Genomic DNA, 22874 nt, shown 5'->3' on the forward strand with positions numbered 1-22874 from the left:
TCACAGCAGCGGTTCACTTGCATTCTCTGACAGTACAGGCTGCTTCTGCTTTTAGTACAAACTAGTTTAGGTTTTGCTTTTTTCTTTTCACTTAACCAGAGCTCTCACTCTCCCTCTCTCTCTCCCTCTCTCTCATCAAAGCGCATTGGTTTCGCTGTAACGCGTGTTTGGATATTTGCTTTCCTTCTGCTTTTCCCGTTGTTTTTTTTTATCGCTTCATTCTAAAATATCATTTACATTTAATATATTTGCTTTACAAAGATTATTTGAGCGTTGACGGGGCAATTTGACTCTAATGTATCAATTTTACTAGGGTGCCATTTTTTGAGGGCGAATAGAAAAGGGTGGGCAGGGAAGTGGGGAGGGGGCGAGGACGAAGAGGGAGCAGAAAAAACAAAAATGACGCGATACGTTGGAACTGCTGCCGGGACATTTACGGGGCATTGTGTCGCTTCTTACTCGTCAAATTAAAATTGCATTCACCTTAATTGCTACTAATGTGTCAAAGGAAATACTTATTGCACCAATTTGCTGACCCAAAAACCCAAAAATCTAGCTCGTATACTAACAACCGAAAAACAAAAACAAACAAAAAATAACACACACAGACCAACATCCGAATGGGAACGTTGAGGAAGGGGGAAGTAAAATACTAACGGATGACTCAAAACGTACCACCGACGTTTGACGTTTGACTTAATCGCTATGCTGAATCACTGAAGTGTTCACTGTAAACCACTCCCGTTTTGCAATGTACCTTGTGCGTGTTTCTGCTCTCTGTGTACTGTGTACATCCCATGTGCGCATGGTTTTTTGTGTTTTTTTTTGGGGTAGCTGTTTGCGATAGTTGGTTAGTAAATGATTAGAAAGCAATATTAATGCTCTCTGAAATGATCGGGTCAGGGGATTATTTTGAAGCAAACCAGCATGTGAACAGAAAGGATTGCTAACGGTGCGGCACCGGTACTACAATTCCCGTAAGATAGTAAATCTAAAATTGAAAATCCAACAAAATGTGGTAGTGAGGAACGGGAATGTTTCGAGTGGGGAACCGGGTAGAGGGAAGAAAAAGAGACATGCATCACGTGCATCTCATCCACGGTTGGAAGGGAGCATAAAACGGTTAAAGAAACTTAAAATTTTTCCCATTTTTAATTGGCCTTCGACTTGGTGTTGTTAGTCTTGAAGCTAACCTGCAGGACGCGGTTGCCGAGCGTGTAGCCGTTGAGCGACTGGACGGCGACGACCGCCTCGTCGTAGTTGGTCATCGTAACGAACCCGAACCCTTTGCACTTGTTCGTCTGCAGGTCCTTGATCACCTTCACGCTCTGGACCGCACCGAACGGACCGAACAGCTGCCACAGCACGTTCTCCTCCGTTTCCGGCGCGAGGTTGTAGACGAAGATGCACCAGCCGGAACCGTTGATTGCGTTTGCGGATAATACTGAGCTGCCCAGATCGCCGGTTAACGGCGAGTAGCGGCTAAAGTTCGACGGCAAGCTTTACGAATGCGAGAAAAAAAGAGAGAGAAAGAAAGATGGAAAGAGAAAAGGAAAAGGGAGAGAGAGAGAGAGTTAGGCAGGCAGTGTTAAAGGGTTTGACGTGTGACGTATGCCTTGTTAAAAATGTTAAACAAGCGCGCAATAGCAAGCATTTGTAAAACGCACTGCATAACTTTAGGCGCTGTTTTTACATAAACACTAGTCACACTCATTTAACAAGGCGAAAATATCACACCCTTCGTTCGCGTGTGTGTCTGTCTCGCTTTACGTTGGCAGTGTGTTTATGGCACTACTAGAGGTGTTGATGGATGCGGACGCACAGTTGAATGTTGATTGCAGTTGCGGTTGATTGGTGTGCTGATACCGGATTCGGATGTGTTTCTTCTTCTGTCTCACCTGTTCTACCATGATCCGCTGTTTTTTTTTTAATCACGACACACACACACACAGGAAGGAGTATACCGGGAATTATACCGATGCTTACCTGAATCTGCCACTGAGCGGATGGATCGGTCCGGGTGGGAAGCGGCGCAGGTTCGGCGTTGGTGTTAGGTATGCCGCCAACGGTGGGATCGCCTTGTTGATGTTATTGCTAGGATTGTTGGCGAACTTCACCGTGATCGGTTCGGACGCACCCTTCGGTGTGGTACCGTTCAGCTGCTGGATCGCCCGCTCCGCCTCCGAGCGCTGGTCGAACCGGATGAAGCCGACACCCTTCGATAGGCCGGTAATGTTATCACATAGTATGCGGGAGGTGATGATCTGCCCGTACGCGTTGAACAGATTCTCCAGGTCCTGCTGTGTCATGCTCTTGGACAGACCGGACACGTACAGGTTGGCACCCTTGATCGCGTCCGAGCTCGGCCGGGCGAACGACACCTTGATCGTTTTGTTCTGCAGCCGCAGCCCGTTGAACGTGTTGATTGCCTTCTCCGCGTCCTCCGGCCGGTGGTAGTTGACGAAACCGTACCCGAGGCTTTGCCCTGTTGGGTGCACCGGAAAGCGTAGGAAGGTTAGTTACATTGGCAGGTTGACAGGTTGTCAAGGCACCGCGCGCGTGCGTACTCACCGGTTACTTTGTCGCGGATCAGCTTGCAACTCTCGACATCGCCGATGCTGGAGAAGAGTGACTTCACCTCCTCCTGTGTCATCGTCTGCGGCAGATAGTTGACGATCAGGTTCGTCTTGCTATCCTCCTGGCCGCTCCCGATCGAACCGGAACGCCCATTCTGCTGCACCGTTTCCAACCCGTTCGAGATCATCGTGTCGCCGGCCTCGGTACTACTGTGTTCGCTAATCTTAATAAGATGGATGGATTCTCTGTTGCTTGTGTGGTTGTTGCTTTCTTTGTGTGTTTTTTTTGGTTTTTATTATTTGTTCTATATAGCGCGCCTGCTACGATCGTCTTCGCTAACTATCGGTTGCTGCGCAAGTCTTCCTGCTTTGTTTTTTTGACAGGTTGCTTGTGGCAACACCTGTTTACTTAGCTTTCCGTTTTTAAAACCGTTGCGTTTCGTTAAGTTTCGTTAAGCTGCTAGGAAGCTGATTGCGCACACCACCAGCCAATGAGAGGCTGGAGCACTTGTGTCTGAGTGTGTGTGACTAGAGTTTAATGTGTCGCTTCTCTCTTTCTCGCTCTCTCTCTCTCTCTCTCTCTCGTATTTCTTTCTCCTAGCGTTGACCTAGCTAAGTTGAAGTTTAGTACTCTGCGTCGTACTACAGACACACACTCTTTACACGCGTTTACAACCACGCGTCCGGTTCTCACCGCTCGAAGTATTCTTGGAGCGCTGGTGGCGCTGGTGCAGAACTCCTTTCGTTCGGCTTCTCTAAAAGTGCTTTGCACCTTCGTAGTAAAAATGTGTTCGCTCAAACAGCCAATACACGGACGACTTCTATTCCACGCGTCCCTTTTTTTTACCTATGTCTTATAGTTGCCTCACCCCTATAAATCCTTTTTACGACTAGATATCTTTCACTAGCTGCGGTATCGCTTCCCTTTTTTTCTACTAAATTGCTTGGCTTTCTTTAAAAAAAAACAGTACACTCACATACACACTCACTACCGTTCTGTTTTGCTGCTTTTGCTAGCGCTTTACCCACACACACTCACGCCGCACGCTGGTACACATACAGATACACACATACACGCGCGCTCGCTTAATAGCTCGTCCGTTTCCGCTTCTTTCGTTGCTTTGTTTACGACTTGAGGGGTTAGGAGTTGGAGAAAAATTTGTGCTAATGTTGGTACACGGTACAAGACGTTTCCGGTTTCACTAGTTATACTCTTGGCCGCTACGGGCAGATGTATGGCGCATCCTACACAGCGAGCGTTCCTCCTTTGCGAGATGCTTTGTTTTTGTTGTTGCGCTCTGTGCACAGGTTTATTGGCGGGGGTTACTTCAGGGTTAATTCGTTAGTATGTTTGTGTTTTGGTACCGGTTGAATTGAATACTGCAGGTTTATTGCTTCGTCTCCGCGTCGTCCGTCCCACCGGGGGGCTGCCTGTGACAAAACTGCACTGCACGCACTCCTGCGGCAGGGTGGTGGGAATGGTATGTTGGGAATGTATCTGGTGGAAGGTGGTCACCGGTCTAGCACCGGTCCGGTAGCACACGCTCTGATCCGCGCTTCGGCTCTGCCCTTTCCCTCCCCCAACCCGGGTGCCTACTATAAAAAGGGGCGGGGGTTGCTTTTTTTTGTTTTGCTCTTTGTTGTCTTTTAAATTTCACTCTTGGTTTGTTTGAATGCTAATTTGTTGATTGTCGTGCAGCGGTCACTTCCGTCACTTTCCGCCAGGGAGGGGGGGTGTTTTTGGTTTTCTTCTCTTCTTATCGGTGTGTTCGGTGAAGGTGTTTGGCGGAGCGACTTCTGCGTGGGATGTGGATGCTGCTGGAAGTCCAGATTACAAGGGCCGGTACGGTACAGAATCCGCCGTGTGCAACCTTTGCTTTAGTTGTGTCTGTGGTCGCCTGCTGCCGGAGCCGCACGCTGGCTGTCTGGTAGAATGGTAGAAGGAGGGGCTACTCGCACGGTGCACACTGTTTAGTGGTAAAAACCAAAGAAAGAGAGAGAAAGAGAGAGAGAAAAGGAAGAAAAAAAAACAGGCTGTCACTTTCTGTTGTTTCTATCTATCTCTTTCTCTCTGGCTCACTCAAGATGCACTACCTTGCACGTTTTAGTAGATCTAGTTGACGCTAGGTTGCGCTATCTCCTCGCGATTTGTAATACTTGCTGTTTGCCTTGTTTTGTTGTTTGTTTTCGTTTTTTTTTTGTTTTTGGTTTGTTGGTTTGATTATATAATTAATCTTTACTAGGATAATTTTGTAAATAGGAAGCAATTGATCTTTTTCTTCACTTATTCCCGTGTTGTGTTCTTTTTCCTATGTAAATATTGTTTGTCTTCGTACGTTGCTTGCTTTTTTTTCGCGCTTTCTCTTTCTCGCTGACTCTGTCGCACCGGAGATGTCGTTGAGGGGCGGCTTTCTTTTCCGCTTGCTCGCTCGCGCTCTCTTGTTGTGCTAACGTTTCTCTAATGCTCAGCGCACCTTTAAACCGTGCTACGAAAATTTGCCTCGTCGTTTTGTTGTTGTTGTTGTTGTTTGCTTGATGCGCGTGTAACAGCCCTTTTTTTATTTTGCTTGGTTGTGTATATATGTTAAGGAAATACGTCGATGTAATCCAAATCTCTGGTATCTGCAAGTAAAGTGAGATTAGACACGTATCTTCAGTTCACCAGGAACGTACGCAATGTTTTCCATTAATTTACAAGCACATTTTCCTCGGTACGATACTTTAACCCCCGGGAGTGAAAAACGAAGGATAAAAGAATAAGCTATCGTAAAGCGAAACGCTCGCTCGTTCCGCCAACGGCAGCAGGGCGTAGTGCCGTTTCACCCTGCACCGTAGCAGACCGGTGCGGCGGTTCGGTGGCTCTCGCTCGCTCACCCTAACCCTGCGAAAAGGACTTCGAAAATCGATCGGGCACCACCGAAACCATGGGCAATGGGGGTTCAACGACGTTTTTTTTTCTTTCCTCCGTTCCGGGGCTGGTAATGCGCACACGCGTCGTGGGCTCCTTCGCTCGCAAGCGGCACAGAACAAGAACAGCCGAGAAGCGAACCGATCACCCCGCACGGATCCAACTTGCAACGCGGTTTTCTTTTTTTAACACAAACACCCCGGTGCAGGACACTCTCTCGCGGCTGCAAATGGTACACCGAGAACAAGCCGAATGGAGCGCACTTCACACAGGGATTTTCCAGGTGTCACTGTGCACTTTTCGTACGGCGACAGATGAAAAAATTAAAGGCCTCAAAAAAAACCACGAAATAATGAAAAATAAAATGCGCCAACAATACGCACCGGACGCGCAACTCGTTTCCTTTCGCCCCAGCAGCGGGTTTAGTATGAGGTTGGGCTTCCGGTTTGTTGGCCTGTTTTAAACAACCATTCAACCGGCGTTGCAAAGCACTGAACACGGCAGAGCGCTACGCGTACTGGACGCTCGACATTTTCAGCAGATCCGAGAGAACTGCCCGTACTACACGCTGGGGTGTCGTTTTTCGGGGGGGATTCAAACCTTCCAGCCAAACGGCACGACCAACGCTCTCTTTTTGCTTGGCTCACTCGCTCTCTTTCTCACCCTTCCATACACACATTCGTCCTTTCGTATAAAACCAGGGTTTGCGAGAGCGTGTAAGGTACGTACGCTCGTCCTGCTACGTTGCTTGCCTGCGGGCGGAAACAGCAACGCACGAATGTGCATTGAAAAGGGAAAGTCCGCGCCCAAATGTATGCAATCGCTCTCCGCCGCTACAAAGCAGATGCTGTGTTGGGTGTGTTTGGTTTATGTGTATATGTTTGCGAGAGAGAAAAAGAGTATTGTAGACAAAAGAGAGAGAGAGAGATGGACAGAAGTGAGACCGAGAGAGAGAGAATAAAAAGGACGAATTTAGATGGTGGTGTTGGTGTGTATTATTAGAGAGAGCATAAGAAAGCGAGGGAGAGATGGGGAGAGAGAGAAGAGAAAGGATGAGGTTGGATGGTGGTGTTAACATCATATCGCACACTGTTAATTACACGCAGCGGCAGGATAAAGGGTAGCATAGGCACACGTGGATAGGCAGGGGCGCTACACCGTTTTGCTGAATGAAGCCGAACCGAGAAATAGTAAAAATGTTTTACGGTGGAATACACACACAACGATCGCATTCACACCCGAAATGGAATGAAGCGAACGTTTGTAATGAATGTTATTGAGCCAAAGAGCAGGCAGAAACGCCGATTTGCTGACCTCTGCCTGTGTGCGCCCACAAAGGGGAGGGCTAGTCAATCATTTTATTAATTATTAGAAGACGTACGTACAGATGAAAGGAAACTCTTCCCCATAAGAAAAAAAAAATCATCAAAATACATCATCATACAAAATACATAAGAAAAAAAAAATCATCAAAATACATGTAAGAAAGATTTTTCAAATTAATCGGAAAACCCTGTTATTTGTTGGGTGGAACATTTTGTGAGGTTACGAATGCTGTAAGGACTTGCGGTGAGGGATCAATCAGGCAAGATTTGGAAGATTTCTTGGCTGCAAGTGTTGAAAACTACAATAGCCACCCTTGTTACGTAACACACACACACACAACCAGCGATAGGACTCGATACGGGGGTGGGGGTGTTTTTAGCGCACCCCACACCGCCCGTCCCGTGTGGCGGTTTGATTCCTGATTAGGCGAAGATAATTGCCCCGTTTTCCACGGGAGCAACCAAAAGGAAACGCCCTGGTGGCCGGTTTTTCTTTCACCGCTCGCGGGCTATGAATATGATAAATTATGCAATTCGTGCACCATTCTCGTTGGGTGTAAGTGTGATTGTGTGTGTGTGTGTTCCCTGTACACTAACCCGGTATCCCGTGTTTCGCTTTCCTCGTCCTAGTTCCCGGTGGGCGTACATGTATATGTGTGTGTGTGTGTAGAAAGATTTATGTATCCACCCTACATTCAGCCCGCTCACACACATACGGTTCGGCATCATTCTTGGCAAGAGCGCGCGCGAGTGCGTCGACACTTTGCGAAGGCAAAGAAAATACCCCAAACACACACACACAGAGACACACATGAGCTCATATACATGCATGGATGTCCTTTGAGGCTTCGAGACTCGTATCGGGGGCAGCAGTTCTGCTCGAACATTCGAAACCCGGGGGTGGAAAACATGCACACACACACACACACCCACACAGGCATAACAACCAAAAGCAAAACGCACGGAAAGAAATGAGAATGCGCCTGCCTCTTCGACGGCTCGTCACACGTTTTTATGCGTGTTGGTGTCGCATGTCTGTCATATCCCGTCACACACCGTACCCGGGGATGGTGCGGTTTGCCCTAGCCCGTAAGAGAATACATCCTTTTTTTTTGGCATCGTTGAGCGGTTTGGGGGGGGGGGGGGCGGTGTTCTCGTTCGCACACCGCTGCGAGCGGTCGCCAGCGTCGGCACTAGTAGCTGCGCTCTTCTGCACGTCTAGACGCACAACTGGAGGACCGCTGTGCACCGATCGCTTGACCTATTTCCCACTGCCAGGGGATTTCTAGCCCGAGCGCAAGCGGTTTCGGATTCGCCAGGATTTACTTTCCAGGCGTCGGTACTATTCTTCATCCCCGGGACCTTATGTCTTAACCGCCGGCAGGCGGTCAAATGTTTCATCTGGCCGCTAGAAGGGGGTGTTCCAGGGAAGTAAAGGTGTATGTACCGGGAGTTCCCTCATAGGACCTCAAGTTTTCGAGCGGGTATTTAATTGGAACACCTCTCGGAACGCTCGCAAACGCATAAGTAAAGGTGTTGGAAGGAGGGGAGATATCCTTGACAAGTAGTGTAAAATCCCGTGTTACGAAAATGGGGTCCTACCACGCAATTCTAGCATAAATTCTAGCTTGAAAGTATAACGCTGGACGTCCCTTCCGACACTCGGTTGGAACGTTGGGATCTTGCCCCCTTCCGTCCGCTTGGCGGTGTTCCGTGGTGGAACAACTTCACCACGCCGCCGAGCGTTCGGATATTGGGGTAGATTGAGGATATACGTGGGCTCTCCACACGGTCTACCATTTTGTTTGCTGTACATCGCATCCCCGGTTGCTTCCCACACGTCAGTGACAAGAGCGGCCACAATCAAACTATCTCCGAGCGGGCATCAGCAATCAAAGTGCAACGCGTGGCACTTGTTTCGCCGTCAAAGTTCACCGCCTTCGGCACAGGGTGGTGCGGGCGATACGCCCTTTTTTTAAGGCTCCCTGTGCGAGGGACAGGAAGATGGGCACACGTGCTGTATCACGGTTCATGGTTTGCGGTTTTTGCTAAGGTACTGGTAGCGCGTATGTGCGCGTGCCCGGCCTGTTTTCCACCCGTCACCCTGGTGCCCTGGTGTTCTGCGCCTTCTCCGGCTCGCTAGTCGCAACGCAGGACATGGCGCTGGTATTAGTGACTTTTTTTTTGTTGGTCCCACTAGTGCCTTCCCTACGCCGGACCGGGGGCGAATTCCCTCAAAAGCGTGTAACACTCTACATCTCACCCCTTTACCCTTGCAAACCCCTTTTGCCTTACAAACACCCTGTTAACGTTGAGTATGTGCAGATAGGGAAATCCTGCCTTCAAGAGCTAATCAACTTAACTTCCACTGATAAACTCGAACACACTGGGTACACCACTCACCCACCACTCCCGCAACACCTTTCACCCCCGAGCACACGAAAAAAGGAGAAAAAAAAACTAAGGGTCGCTGACACTTACCAAAAAAACTTGCCTTAACAGTTACCGTGCGTGTCACCCTGTGTCACTGTTCGCTTCACCGTCGATGTACGATCGCAAACAACAGCACCGCTTCCGGTTCGGTGATCGGGTTGCTGCGGGCCGTTACCGCACGACCGTGGAAAATTCGCCACCGTTCGAAGCACGCCTATCATTTGCCGCTAACGCGTTACTTTTGAAAGTGCATCCAAAAAAGGGGTTTTCTTTTTATCTTTTTACGTGTCGTTCCGGTACCGCGCACGGGATGTATGCGTGTATATATATATATTTATATATATGGGTATATATATATATTTTTATATATTACTTTGGTTGCCTTATCACCTAAAGCCGTACGTGCCTTCGGAAGGCTCACACCACGCTGGCCTGCGCCGTGAAGAGGATAAAATCAGACTGTTGGATCGCCACGCACTCGTGGAAGGGGTGTTCCGCGATACTGTGCCGTACCGAGCGAGCCTTTCGCCAAGAGCGAACACTTGGCCGGGTCTGGAGAGTTTACCTCAAACACACACACACACGTACACAAACACATATGTGCGCGCGCGCATCTACACACTCGCTCACCTCTCTCGGTGGTAGCGCCTCTCTCTCTCACACACATTCGGACTGTCTTTTGCCGAGGCTTGTTTACTGCCGCTGCGCTAGGACTTTTCCTCTGTGCAAGTGTGTGTGGGTGCGCGCTCCGTCGCCGGTTTTGAGCCGTTGAGAAGGGACGGTTTTGGATCACACGCTCTGTGACAACGGGGTTCAGGCATTCTGTTTGCCGTCAGGCAAGCCCCAATCCGTGACGGACCCAATCGCTCGGACACGTCACAGTCTATGGTAGACTTTCTCTCCTTTATTATCCTCTCTCTCGCTCCCTCTCTCTCTCTTTTTCTCTACCTGTCGAAGGATTTTGCGCCCGTCGTTCAACGCCAAAAGGCAACCAACTCTGCAGGCTCTCTGAACCTTGGCACGGGACACAGCAAGATGCTGTAGATGCGTGGGTTTTCGGTTGTTTCTGACTTGATATTTGGATCGATTACAGGCCAAGGCTCATACGGTGGGACCTCGCGAATGGTGAAACCGCGTGGGTGGGGGGGAAGGGCAGTAATTCAGGACGTTTCCCTGAGGTACACTCCACTCCGCAAAGCAAGGCGCCCCGAAATAACTCCCGTTTCTGGCCAGTTGAAGGCCGTTTTTTTTTTTTTTACTACAAATGTCGGCATCGGTACGTAATGGTACAAATGCACATGTTCACTGTGTCCTTCGCGACGGCACTACTGAGCCAAACCGAGGTGCTTAGACCGTGGTATACTTACAGTGTAAGGTGGTGTAGACCGCAAATCTCCTATCCTGCCGTCGGATTGCTGCCCGATTTCGGCACTGGTACCATTCAAGGACCCCCGGGACCCGGCTTATTTTAACCTCAGCATTCACACACTGATGAAAACCCGCACACACGCACACACTGGGGATTCACTCAGTACGCTGGACGCATTCCCGGCGCAGGGTTCCGTCCGTAGGGCAGGGCAGAACGGAAAGGAAAATGTAAAGAACTGTTCACCGAATGACGAACCCGCAGCAACAGAAGGAAAAAAAAACCGGCCAGAAATCTCCAGAACTCCTGCCCAGCTGTCACTGGAACGGAGCAGAAGAAAGTCCGTGTTCTGTTTCTGTTGCTGGGTTAATAACTGTTAGGGGTGATTTAATTTTTGTTTGGTTACAAACCAGGAATCCGGTGGAATTCTCTGCTCGGAAAGCGGATCCGTGTCCTGCCGTACCTTTGCGTTTCTTCTTATCTGTTCTTAGGCCCTTATCAGTCGGTTCGGTTGATAGGAAGATTTTGGGTTGTATCGATATATATATATTTATATATAAAGATGTATATATGTATATCAATCAAAGATTTGCACAAAATCAAAACGCAAAATCAAGATGATGGTACGAACGGACGAAAAATTAACTTGTCTAGCACGGGAAAATATACACTGGATTGAAGTTGACGCGAACAGTGACTCGCGAGCCAAGCGAACTGGTCAAACGGAGCGCACTCCCCCCCACCCACGGGTCGGTACCAATACTAAAGAGCGGTGCCGAAGAGAGAGTGTCGCGCGCTCTTGCAGCACGAGAGCGAGATAGGGCGCGTTTGCTCCAGTGGGAAGAAAGTACAAGTCATATCCGGTTTCTTTTGCGCATCACCAACACTAAGAACCCGAACCAACACTGTGAGACGTTGCACTCTACGTATAGCTGCTAGTATATCCGGCAAAAGCAGGTATAAGGCGGTCGGTTCGACTACGAATTTATGCGTGTTGGTAGCTTACTCGTATCCTAGCTGTCAGATTCTTTTTTTTTCGTGAGTAAATTACTTGGTAGCAGATACTCTGTGTCACATGCAACGCCCTGCGCCTCCAATTCTTCAGAATTCATGAGAATTCCGGCCTGAAGTTGCTGCTTTGGCGGCTATCTTTGTCATATGAACATTACGCTCCATTCCACCCAGCAAGCGCTGGTTAAAAACCACCCTCACAACCACCAGTATAGCCTCGCGAATTCAAAGGACACTCCACCGGAGGGTGTGTGCGTGCCTGAAGTCACGCATGCGTGTCCATGCCAGCCACATCGCTTGACCGGCACCGTGTACGTTTCCTTCCCGGCCGGATAGACCGGAACCGATGCAGCGAGCAGGCAATCATCTCGAAACCGCTGGAGAATCTCCCGCTGGTCGAGTTTTTTTGTTTTACGCTGCTCATTGTTTGCTTTGCCCAGTTACAGTTGCACCCGGGCCGGCAAGAAAAAAAACCCCTGGCAGTATGCAACCGAATGGCTCCTCGCGCTTATGCAGCGTTTCGGTGAGTTTCCGCCAAGGGGAGAAGAAAGGGGAGGGGGAAGCAAAACGGGTAAGGACAGTGGCCAACCCTTTTTTGGGTGTGTCGCCTGCGGGACAAAAAAAAAAACATTCGCCCGAAGAGAGAAAGTAAAACTCGTCCGGCAAAATGGTTCGTCCCGGAGGGGGGAGGGATTTTTCTTTTTCACCCACCGCAACTACCCGCCGTTCCTCGGTTGGTAGGGATGCTGGAAAAAATGGGCAGATGAGCACCGGGGTTGGGAGGACTAAAAACTCCATAACAACCACAAAACGCTAGCGTGGGCAAGGGGAAAAACTAGAGGAAATTTTACCGCCGAACTAATTACCGAACGCCCGTACTAAGTTTCACCCTCGGTAATTTTCTAACTTCACCGCCTTCCATTATGTTTCCCGTTTCTAGTGAAAGTGTGTTTGTGTGTCCAGCCCACGAGTTGAGTGGATTTATAAAATATGCACACTGCAACCATTTGCTGTAAAGCGCGCTGCGAAGGAGAACAAAAAAGCAACAAATAAACGCCTGGAAGGTATGCAAATTAGTACAGAGGATGCATTTGGTCGTTTTTAAGGTAGCTCGCTGTGGGTGTTTTAAACCATAGCGACTAGATCTGCTTGCAAGATGCGTAGGACAAGGATTAGCCCAGCAATAGTTGTTTTTTACCGGGATTTTCCTCCCTTTTTGCTAGGTTTTTTGGTTTTGTTGCTATTGTTCCCAATATAACTAGCAAATGCTCGAGGATATGTTCGTTTATTGGGTGTTGCTAGGCAAATTCAATCGCGAATGTAAATTGCGTTGGTACTTTTCCTGGTCTTTTCCTGGCGTTCGGGAGATAGTAATCGATTGCAGCCTGGGTGGGGGTGGGGGTTGAGAAAATGCAACTTTATAATGAGCTCCCGGGAATGGAACAACCCCCGACCAAACACGGCTTGTTTGTGTAGTTTGGTTTTAGTTTTCCACCACTGGGGAAATGCTTCTTTCACGTCTTGAATTAATGATTAGCTCAGCTCAGCGTTGGGGTTCGGTGATAATGAGGGAAACTTTGGTTCGTTGTACATTTAGTTTTATTTGTATACACATATATCAAAAGAGTACATACTCGAAACGTAGATATAATATCATATCTTAGAGGTAATGCGTATAATCGTTGTAGTGTTGTAGCGTACCGCGTGGTATCGCGGCCGCAACCAACCAATATCGGTGAGAGACAGCAGAAGCTTTACGGCAAAACATTCATTCTTATATGCAAATGTGAGATTCATCTCCCTTTCGTGGTTGAGGTTAGATGTGACGATAAGCGTGAAGGGATGGAAAATAATTTAGACCACACAAAGCTCAAACAGAGCACAAAAGGGCCCCTTGAGGGCAACTGGACGTGTTGTATGCAGGCGTTTTCCGGTTCAAGGCAGCAGTGGTTGCAATCAAGCGCAGCAGAACAGAAAGCTTACCGAGCGTTACACACGGTTATGCCGGTGCGCTAGCGCCATCTATTGAGGAAGTTGCGTAACGTTCGCTTAATTTCTTTGGGTTGATTGAATTTCTCAGTGGCTTTCATCGCTTGATCGCGCGATGCGTTCGAAAATTCATATCGCAAACCGGCACACGTTACGCCAACTGCTAATGGGCGGTATTGGTGGGCAGTTGGTTGAATGCTTTGGACCCCTCATTGTAACGATGTGCACCGATCTGCCCATCGACTGGATGCGTTTAGCTTGTGTAGATGAATGATGAAGATTACGTGGACAAACCCAAACAATTAAACAAAAACAAAACGATAAACACCATCGTAGCACATTGGCAGGACGCCAATCAGCACGCTTAGTCGCGCAGTGTAAAGATGGCGTCGAAGAAGAACAGCACACCGTTGGTGACCGCCAGCGAACCCTTCGAGATGGCGATCTTTTTCGTGTCGGTGTTCCAGGAGTTTTCCCACTCCTTCAGAATCAGCACGCCGGACGCGATGAACATGGCGCAACCGATCAGGCTGAAGAACAGGTCCAGCTTCTTGTTGATCGGGTTGCTCAGCATGTAGCCTGTCGAGGTATGGGAAGCGCGTTATAGTTATAGAAGCGTGTAAGACGGCGAGGTAAAACATACCAGCGAACAGGGCGATCAGAATCACGCTGTACCCGACGAAGGTACCGGCGGCGAGCAGCTTCGTGATGTCATCCCGCTCGCCAAGGCTTTTGTAGTGCAAGATCACGCAGGTGATGGCGAGTGCCTGTGGAAGGGAGATGAAAGCGTGGGTAAGATAACGCTACAGCGCCTGCATACAGAAGTTCGCATCTATCAGTCGCGATGAGTGAAATGACCCCTTGACGGACTGTAGATAACAGCAGCTATTGTTGCGATCCGTTCGTTTTCGGGAACGTTCTTAATGCGGTATTCATTTGTGTTCATTTTCACGTCAAAGAGTACCCAATTTGAGAGTTTTCTTAACAAAACACAAAAATAAGAGATACTTTATGCTAGAAAAGTTAGCTTTAAGACATTATTTTGCATATTAAAACCATTAAACCATGCTTTGTACCAATGACAAATGTTAAACTAAGAACTCAACCTGATGCTTTAAACATGACACATCAGATATACAAAAATCAAAACAAATCAAAGCATTCTATGCTTTCTCATTGCATGTTTAGAAGGATTTTTCATACATGAAATATTATACATGTTACTCGAGCTATAGAATTATGTGAAAGGTATAGGATTATATTGTTCCAAAAGTTTGTTTATATTTTAAGCAAACGAAAAATATGGCCTAACCAAATGCTTTGTTTTGACATTTATCGATCAGTTGACTGAAACTGTCATTAGGGAAATAATCTAACTTCTTAGCCTCTGATTATGGCATAACTTTGGCTTATGGCATAGGAGGACAAGGACAACCTGTCAACCTAGAATACGAAGAAGAAGAAGCCTGGAAACGTCAAAACGCATACTAAAAAATTACCTTTAAGTATGATCTAGGCCAATAATAAGAAAATAATACAAAAGATATGAGAGGGAAAATAGGAGAATCGAAGCGTTAGTGGAATGGTACCAAGGCCAAGTACCAAGGATGAAGTAAATATGCTCCCTAAGCAAAAATTCTATTTGCACAATGACTCACACGTAACTAGTGTGATACACTCACACATGGTTCGACTATCCAGAAAGAGCTCACAATGTATGACACCTTTTCGATCCCACCATATAATAGACAAGCGAGAATATTTCGAATAAGTGTGCCAACAATTTCGAAATAAAAACAGCCAAAAAAATTAAACAAAATAGACGAATTTGGTAAATAAACATAATGTTAAGAGATGAAGAGAAAATAATACAACCATACTGTTCTTTCGAGGACGTTTCGAGTTCCAGATTTGGACGCGCTTCAAATGAAATCGAGTGTTTTATATGTTTTGGATGTAAGCGACGAACGTTTTCAGAACGAATGAATCGAACAATACTTCTAACTATTCCGTTCAACCGTACACGGTGCTTCAGATACCCTTGCCAAACGAAACACACGTGGAAAAAATTCTATCAACGTGCACTATTATGGCGCTACACCCGATGTTAGTGTGTCTTGTTTGCTGCGCACACAATCCCTGCTGTGGTCCGTATTGAACGTGCCGTGATTCCTATTTCTGTTTGTTTTCAATATGCGAACAAAACAAATGGTTGGGCAAAAAAATAGACAACAACAAAAAAACCAAACAAACCTGCAAAGCAAAAAAGCAAATGTTTCATCGCGAATGTGCAGTTCTCGTCTCGGTATCAGACTGGCTGCGCTTACCAGACCCGCCAAGTAACTAGGTCAAGTTGAACAGGTCTGCTGCGTTCGTCAGATGCGCAGTGCGATTGGCGGAATGCGTTCACATCGCCCTTCCATAACCCTTGATCAAGAGGGGGAGGGGAGGGAGGGGGGGGTGTTTTTCCTCCCAATACTACCCCTATCCACGGGGTACGGTTTTGGAACGTTGTTCCGAAGCACCACAAAAAAAGGGATGCTCTACCAGTTGTGTGAGACGTTACATGTTGATGTAAAGTTGGAAACCGAACCAGCCGTCCACTGTTTCCACAGTGACCGAGCCTGTAAAAGATCTTCGGGGCCATTATTTTAATCATTGTTTTAGTTTAGCAAATAAACCGCAGCGAAGAACGCACGAACCAGGCCGCGTGAGGTTTAGTTACTCCGAAAAGATGAAGGCGCACGGAAAGCATCAGCGAGCATCAATGCAGCATGGTGTCGGTTTCGCCGTTTCGGGGTGTACGGTTTAACTGCCCCATTCCCCCCTCCCAAAAAACCTCTTGGGTGCTGCGGTGACTAGTGCGGGCGGTCGCGTATTTTAAGCACGATCTTGCCGTTTCGCGTCCGGTGATGTCATCGATCATTAAATCATCCGCCAAAGCCGCGACACACAGCCGGCGGGCACCAACCTTGCTCTATCAGCGCGGTTGGGTTTGCGGATAGATTTCCTACCAGGCGTACCCGTCCCCCAAAATGCGGTTCCGGTTGCGTTTGGTTTTCCGGATCTATCTAATTACTTTTTAATATTCCCTCCCCAGCCCCAAACCGTTTGTTTATTTGAAAATGGATGGCACCGTAATTGGATGCGTTTCCGGTATCCACGGTTGGACGTTATTGGTGGAACGGTTTAAACATTTTCACCCCACCCACCCTTACCCCCTTTTCCGCTTTCTTCCTCTTCCAAATACGAAACAAATAGTGAAGAGATGCCCACCCCTGGGCCAATGTGTAAACAAACGCCACAAATAAATTCTGACGAAAACACATCACCACAGCACAGGGTCGCCGATGGCCATCGGAAAACCCTACCCCTTTGTGGTGGAAAAAATGGGAAAACCAATAAACCCAACCGTGCTTTTGGAGATGTTCGTTACAGTTGTAAAATGAAATCTCGTCCAACGGCGCGATGGTCTCGGTGCATTCTTCGCTGCGGTGCAGCAAAGCACCAAGCCACACTGGCACAATTTGCGGGTGCCCGATGGGCAACTGCTTTGCCTTATCGGCAACGAATCATCCCATTGCGGTGGTGGGATGTGGGCGCCCAATGAAGATGCCATCACTTTTGCTACCACACAAAGCGCAACGTAGTGCCGGGGCCAACTCACCAACTCCAGGAACTTCACGATGGACAATCGGCTAACGGCCATCTTTGTTGCTGCGTTCGGCGTTCGGTTGACGGCTGGCTGGGGGTGGGCACGGGGTTGAACACGGTGGTGTTTAACAATAACAACAAAACACACGCTCTGACACTCGGCAACGGCAAGCGACCGTTTGGTTGAACGATTCGAGTACGACTGAGCACCCGGCACCCGGATCATCTATCGCCTAGCCGACCATGTTTTGCCCCCGGACGAGGCCATCGACAATCCTGCGTGCGGCCGGGATGATGTCATCGGTTGGCATGTGGCAGACCTCGCCCGCGTGCGTGTCTGTGTGTCGTCTCGGCGCGCGCGCTACATCTACGTTACGGGGTTTGCTCTCATCATTCAAACGAAACGCTGCAGATGGATGAATGTGGTGTTGGTGCGAACACTGCTAGGGTGGGAGGGGGGGTGGGTTTGATGTTTCTGGCGGCACTCGCAGCGTTCCAAACCCGAGGTCGTTATTGTCGCGTTCTTTTCAACGGTTTATCATAAATTTTCTTGGAAGCGAAGTGGCAGCTTCTTACGGATCAACACAAATACAAAATCGTCTGCAAGAGGGTAGCGCACACACACACACACTCCGCTCTCATCCTTTGTTTGTTTCCCTATTTGGCAGACAAATTTTGGTCGCATGGCAACGGTGGCGTTCCATTCATGCTTGAGCGATATCAATAAAATTTGGGCGGGAAGGCAAGCAGAAAAAAAAACGAATCATTCGCGCCATGTAAATCAGGGATGAGCTCATCTGCGCCTTACTACCTGGAGGTTCGCGCTAGACCGTGCTGGTAGAACGCTCGACGATGACGGAATCGCACCGATTGCTTAAAGGGCGGAACGCGCGATCAATGTTTGTCGTGATCCTCGGCTATCAAGGTGATCAAGGAGGTTGCGGCGCGGACATACAAAACGCTACGCCACAGTTACGGTTTGGTGTAAAAATAGTTGGATGACTACTGGTATGTTTGTTGTGAAGTTTTTGCCTTCGGGCATGACTACTCCCAGAAGTAGTGTCAAATGTTTCAAGACACCACCCACATGGTGACGATGTCCAGTAACATTAATTTAACCATACCCCACCATTTAGTGACGGGGAAGCATATTTGAGGTTAAGATTTACTATAAATGTATGAAATAGGAGAACAAATTGTCCACATTGGTGCCGTGACCAAGATAAATGGGGCGATAATTCACTTTTACACAATGGTGCCGTGACCAGGAAACCCAATTATTAAAGATACTAAATAGGAGAAGAAATTCGCTTTTAAACATTGGTGCCGTGACCAGGATACAGAAGATAATAAAGCTAAGAAATAACGTAAAAAAAATCACATTTACGCAATGGTGCCGTGACCAGGAAACACAATTATTAAAGATACTAAATAGGAGAAGAAATTCGCTTTTAAACATTGGTGCCGTGACCAGGATACAGAAGATAATAAAGCTAGAAATAAGGTGACAAAAAATCACATTTACACAATGGTGCCGTGACCAGGATACAGAAGAAATCAAAATTATTAAATAGGGGAAGCAAATCTCCTCCTCGAGGGAGCATGAATATAAGATGTGAATGATTCAGAACATAAACATTTCCGCTTGTTTATCGTGCCAATGGCACTAACGTGCTGCGTTGCATTACTTGAGAGCAGGTCTTTGCACATATACATGCGTGGAGTGTAATCTAGAACGTAATTGCTGCCTCACACACGTTTGCTGGTCAGAACATTTGGATGTAAACAAATGATGTAATATTGCAATTGAAATACGGATTTAATTTAGTTAACTTTTAAATGTTCCACATTTAAAAACAAATTTGTTGTTACTATTAATTGAATAAATTTATACAAATAATAAAACCTAATAAGCAAAACTATTCTCAACTAATATATCAAATGTTACATTAATAATTTCGAGCGTCACTATACTTCCTTCCAGCTTATAAATAAATCAAAATCGGCAAGATTCTATATTTAGCGCCACTACTAGCGCCATCTGTTGTTGAACGAAGCACAAACCAAAGCTTTTGGACGGTTTTGGGCGGAGCTTCAGCGATGAAGTTCCGCCATTGTGGCGAACAAAGCACGTAAAAAGCATACATCGAGACCTCATCCGCCATGTTGGATTGTGTAAAGGGTTGATGTTTATGACGGTGTTCAATACTCTAGAGCTGATTTTTTCTCATAGAAGGTTCATTAAACTTTCTAACTGGAACACTTCTTTCCTCATCTCGGTTTGTTGGCGTTCAATTCAATAAAATATGCGTTAATGCTCGTTGAAATTTTTAGCAATAGGAAATTCAGTGGGAGATAAAATAGGTCGATCTGGATAGGTGGTTGAGGGTGGGATCGAAGGGATGGTGGGTCACAAAGTTCAATTGAAATATCGTTCTCCGTCCATCCGCATCCGGTGTGATGGAACGAATCTGGTCCACCATCGACGGGCGTGCATTGATTCACTGTCCGTGTAGTGTCCGCTGATTTGCGAAATAGTGGCAGATCTCTCCTCCTGCACGTGTAACACACGCGGAAAGCAAAACCATTCCTTCATTGCTTTATTTTCTAAAAATGGCTGACGTTTTCCACTGTGAAAGTCTAATCCATAAAGTCGATAATCGAGAGAGAAGAAAAAAAATTAAATATTTTGCACAATTTCGTTCGCGTCCGTTTGGGACGAAAGCGGTGCAATAAATAACTCAGTTATTTGGAATCGCTAGAGAGTGGGATTCGTGTGTGGCAAGAGCTGGAAACCTCGCATCATCATGACAGCACTTGAGATAGCATCCCTTGCGGATAAGGGGTAGGAGGGGTTCGGTGCGGAGTGATCTTGAAACGTTGCGTCGTCCAAGTGATCTGGCCGGTTCCAACACAGTGCGGTGATTAGGTCCCGTTCTGAACCGTCCAAAATTAGCCACACCACTGCTCGGAAGCACTTCAACACCCGCCACGCAACGGCTTTCTGCGGCCACGTGGCCAGAGTTGGAGAGTTCGTTTTTTTTCCCCCGCTGTCAATTAACGAACCCTGCCAGCGGACGTCCTGCAATTTCATCAGCCTTAAACGCACGTTCCGCATCATCACCAGACATTGGACGGCAGCTCAATCACGGCTGCGTTACGTTACTCAACGTATCGTTGAGTTAGATCTGGGATCTGGGTTTATCGGGTGAGTGCGACTCGCGTGCGCGGCACGAATCTTCACGCTTTGCTTAGTTTGGTGAGCAGTCTAGAAGGCGACAGTCTCGTTTCTGGAAGTGTTGGTGGGTTTGCGTGAAATTTCCGTGCGAAATCGGTGCGAAAAGCTAGCAGCTTCGCGTTGTGACGGTGTGAATTTTGGGCATCGGAACCAAGTGTGCTCAGAATGGTAGAGTCGGCCGCCGTACCTCCGCCGAGGTTACACCATAATGTGATACCGCCCGGGATGCATCCATCCGCACCCAGGGAATATCGACCACCGCTCTCCATCATCAAGTTTCTCGAGCTGGTAATATAGCGAATAGTGCGGAAGGAGTGCCCACACATGCCCTGCGGCAACACCCCGTGGACGGAAAGAAATGTCCCGAGCAAGGATCACCAACAATCAAATCCAATGAAAACGTTTCCTTCCTTCATTTCTCTTCAATTCCACCCATGCGCCGCAACATCATTCAGTCGCTGGCAATTACCTGCACCACGCTCCACTACTACAGCTTCGATGATGGCGATCTCGTGACGGGGTTTCTTGCCACGGGCACCTTCTGCGGGTTCATCGTCATTCTGTTCACCGTAATGGCAGGTACGCGGTAGGGGATGGAAGCCTCCCATCGTCACCCTAACAACCACGCACTATTTCCAGGCTACCTGATGAAGGCCCACCTGCATCGCCGGTTGAGCATCTTCTACAGTCTGCTCGGTTGCGCATGCTTTCTCACGTCCGGCGTCTTCATCATCGAGGCGTGGGAGCATGCATTTCGCACCCGCACGCGTGATCTCGCCATCACCAAGGGTTCGATAGCGGTCATCAATGGGGTGATCTTCCTGATGGACACGATTTTTACCTTTCGTGAGCGAAAGTGAACCTTCCGCAGCGGTGCACCCACCGCCACGTACAATCTGTACGGATGTTTAGTGTTTAGTAATGTGAGTGTGCGTGTGTTTGTTTGTGTTAGTTTTTGCTGTAGATCTTAATAAAATGAGCTGCTTACTAACAGCTGGAAAGATGTTGGAAGTTAATACAAAAAACCCACGAAGGCGTTGAGGATGACTATAAGCTTTGATTTGTACTGCGGATTGCATACTTTACGGCAAAATATAATTTTCCGTATAGTTGTCAATTTTTTTCATTTATTTTCGTTTCTTTACTGCGAAGAACTGAGCACATTTTTAACTGAACATAAAAAAAATCCCTTTTTGCACAACATTTGTCATATTTCACGCCGCTATGTCGTGTGCACGTCTTAGGCAACGCCATCGGAAATGGCGGTGTGAAGTGCAGCAAAAATGCAATCAGTGTCGAAATGCAATTCAACTACCGGCACCGATACCGATCAGGCAGATCAGGCATAAGCAGCAGCGGGGGGAAGCAGTAGCAAAAGCAAACAATGAATAAAACAGTAAAACTATGCATAACCTTGCACCGGTCCCGTCCCGTGTTCCCTGGCGCCCGTTCACCGTACGCTCCGTTGCATTGGAAAATAGGGAAAAAGTTTCTGGCACTGGCGGTGCACGAACTGGAATCAATGAATGAATCGATTCGGTGCGCAAGAATGAACGGCTTGCCCCGACGGTACGAACAGCGGTGGATGTGTTCACCACGTTGACACACATTATTTACACATGCAAGGAATCACAACCAACCCGTAAGCTATCTGCAGGAGCAGTTCATTTTTTGCGTGCTGCGTGGGGCAATGGTGCGGGCTCCCTTTCACTGTTCCTTCCGCTTCGCGCTGCGAGGTGAAATCCGACCGATGAACAATCTGCAGTGCAAATGTTCGGACCCGAAGCAACCTAATCCACCGAGGTGATGTGTTTATCAGGTCTTTTAGTACACTGGTACGATGGTGGTCGGTTGGTTCATCCCGTAGGTTCATTAAGTCGTTCTCACCCAGCTGACGAGTCACGCAATCAAACTGTTAATAAGTTCTAAACAAAATGAATCAATCTTATAGCAAGAGGTCATATCTTGAAGTTATTCAAGAACGGTACTCGTCTACATCTATGTAGATATTAAAAATATATATATAAAACGCCTTAAACGCTTCGAAACGCCTAAATATATGCAATCTGTGAAGCAAAACTATCTTTATTTTAATTATATGAACTAATACAGTTGAAAGGTAGTTTAGATGCTTTAATATTCACGATTATTTGTTATTATTACAGGAGAAACCTAAACACAGCGTAGGTAATGTATCATTTATGCAATTGCTAATACATCTATAACAAATTAAGTTAACGTTATCAAACAACTGAAACTAAGAGGAACGGAATTGTGTAATGCTTTGCCTGACCGTTGGCTGAGTATTGGACTTGTAGTAAAGCTTTAGGATAGGATTGAACAGAGTTTCATATAAAAGTCGACGATGTAATGT

The 22874-nt window shown here is 47.4% G+C and overlaps 3 protein-coding genes across 3 annotated transcripts; 1 reads left to right on the forward strand and 2 right to left on the reverse strand.

Annotated features, from left to right (window-relative positions):
* Nucleotides 1–1151: 1151 nt before the first annotated feature.
* LOC128713085 (ELAV-like protein 2) lies at nucleotides 1152–2826 on the reverse strand. Its single transcript, XM_053807952.1, has 3 exons — nucleotides 2572–2826; nucleotides 1987–2485; nucleotides 1152–1500 (listed from the first exon to the last, which is right to left on the reverse strand). Exons 1-3 carry the CDS (start codon nucleotides 2762–2764, stop codon nucleotides 1152–1154), a joined length of 1041 nt encoding a protein of 346 aa, XP_053663927.1. The 5' UTR covers nucleotides 2765–2826.
* Nucleotides 2827–13972: 11146 nt separating this feature from the next.
* On the reverse strand, nucleotides 13973–17317 carry LOC128709452 (uncharacterized). Its single transcript, XM_053804452.1, has 3 exons — nucleotides 17276–17317; nucleotides 14252–14375; nucleotides 13973–14187 (listed from the first exon to the last, which is right to left on the reverse strand). Exons 1-3 carry the CDS (start codon nucleotides 17315–17317, stop codon nucleotides 13973–13975), a joined length of 381 nt encoding a protein of 126 aa, XP_053660427.1.
* Nucleotides 17318–20665: 3348 nt separating this feature from the next.
* LOC128708249 (uncharacterized) lies at nucleotides 20666–21360 on the forward strand. Its single transcript, XM_053803213.1, has 3 exons — nucleotides 20666–20788; nucleotides 20956–21079; nucleotides 21140–21360. Exons 1-3 carry the CDS (start codon nucleotides 20666–20668, stop codon nucleotides 21358–21360), a joined length of 468 nt encoding a protein of 155 aa, XP_053659188.1.
* The last annotated feature ends 1514 nt before the right edge of the window (nucleotides 21361–22874 follow it).

The sequence above is a fragment of the Anopheles marshallii genome, chromosome X (assembly GCF_943734725.1).
Source record: "Anopheles marshallii chromosome X, idAnoMarsDA_429_01, whole genome shotgun sequence".
NCBI lineage: Eukaryota > Metazoa > Arthropoda > Insecta > Diptera > Culicidae > Anopheles > Anopheles marshallii.

Excerpts from the sequence above, each read along its gene's own strand:
- LOC128713085 (XM_053807952.1), bottom strand. The coding sequence starts at position 2,764 with ATGATCTCGAACGGGTTGGAAACGGTGCAGCAGAATGGGCGTTCCGGT. Across the intron at positions 2,486-2,571 it reads GATCCGCGACAAAGTAACCG|GGCAAAGCCTCGGGTACGGT; the intron begins GTGAGTACGCAC and ends TGCACCCAACAG. Across the intron at positions 1,501-1,986 it reads CCGCTCAGTGGCAGATTCAG|CTTGCCGTCGAACTTTAGCC; the intron begins GTAAGCATCGGT and ends GCATTCGTAAAG.
- LOC128709452 (XM_053804452.1), bottom strand. The coding sequence starts at position 17,317 with ATGGCCGTTAGCCGATTGTCCATCGTGAAGTTCCTGGAGTTG. Across the intron at positions 14,376-17,275 it reads TCGTGAAGTTCCTGGAGTTG|GCACTCGCCATCACCTGCGT; the intron begins GTGAGTTGGCCC and ends TCCCTTCCACAG. Across the intron at positions 14,188-14,251 it reads TCTGATCGCCCTGTTCGCTG|GCTACATGCTGAGCAACCCG; the intron begins GTATGTTTTACC and ends ATACCTCGACAG.
- LOC128708249 (XM_053803213.1), top strand. The coding sequence starts at position 20,666 with ATGGTAGAGTCGGCCGCCGTACCTCCGCCGAGGTTACACCATAATGTG. Across the intron at positions 20,789-20,955 it reads TCATCAAGTTTCTCGAGCTG|TCGCTGGCAATTACCTGCAC; the intron begins GTAATATAGCGA and ends AACATCATTCAG. Across the intron at positions 21,080-21,139 it reads TCTGTTCACCGTAATGGCAG|GCTACCTGATGAAGGCCCAC; the intron begins GTACGCGGTAGG and ends CACTATTTCCAG.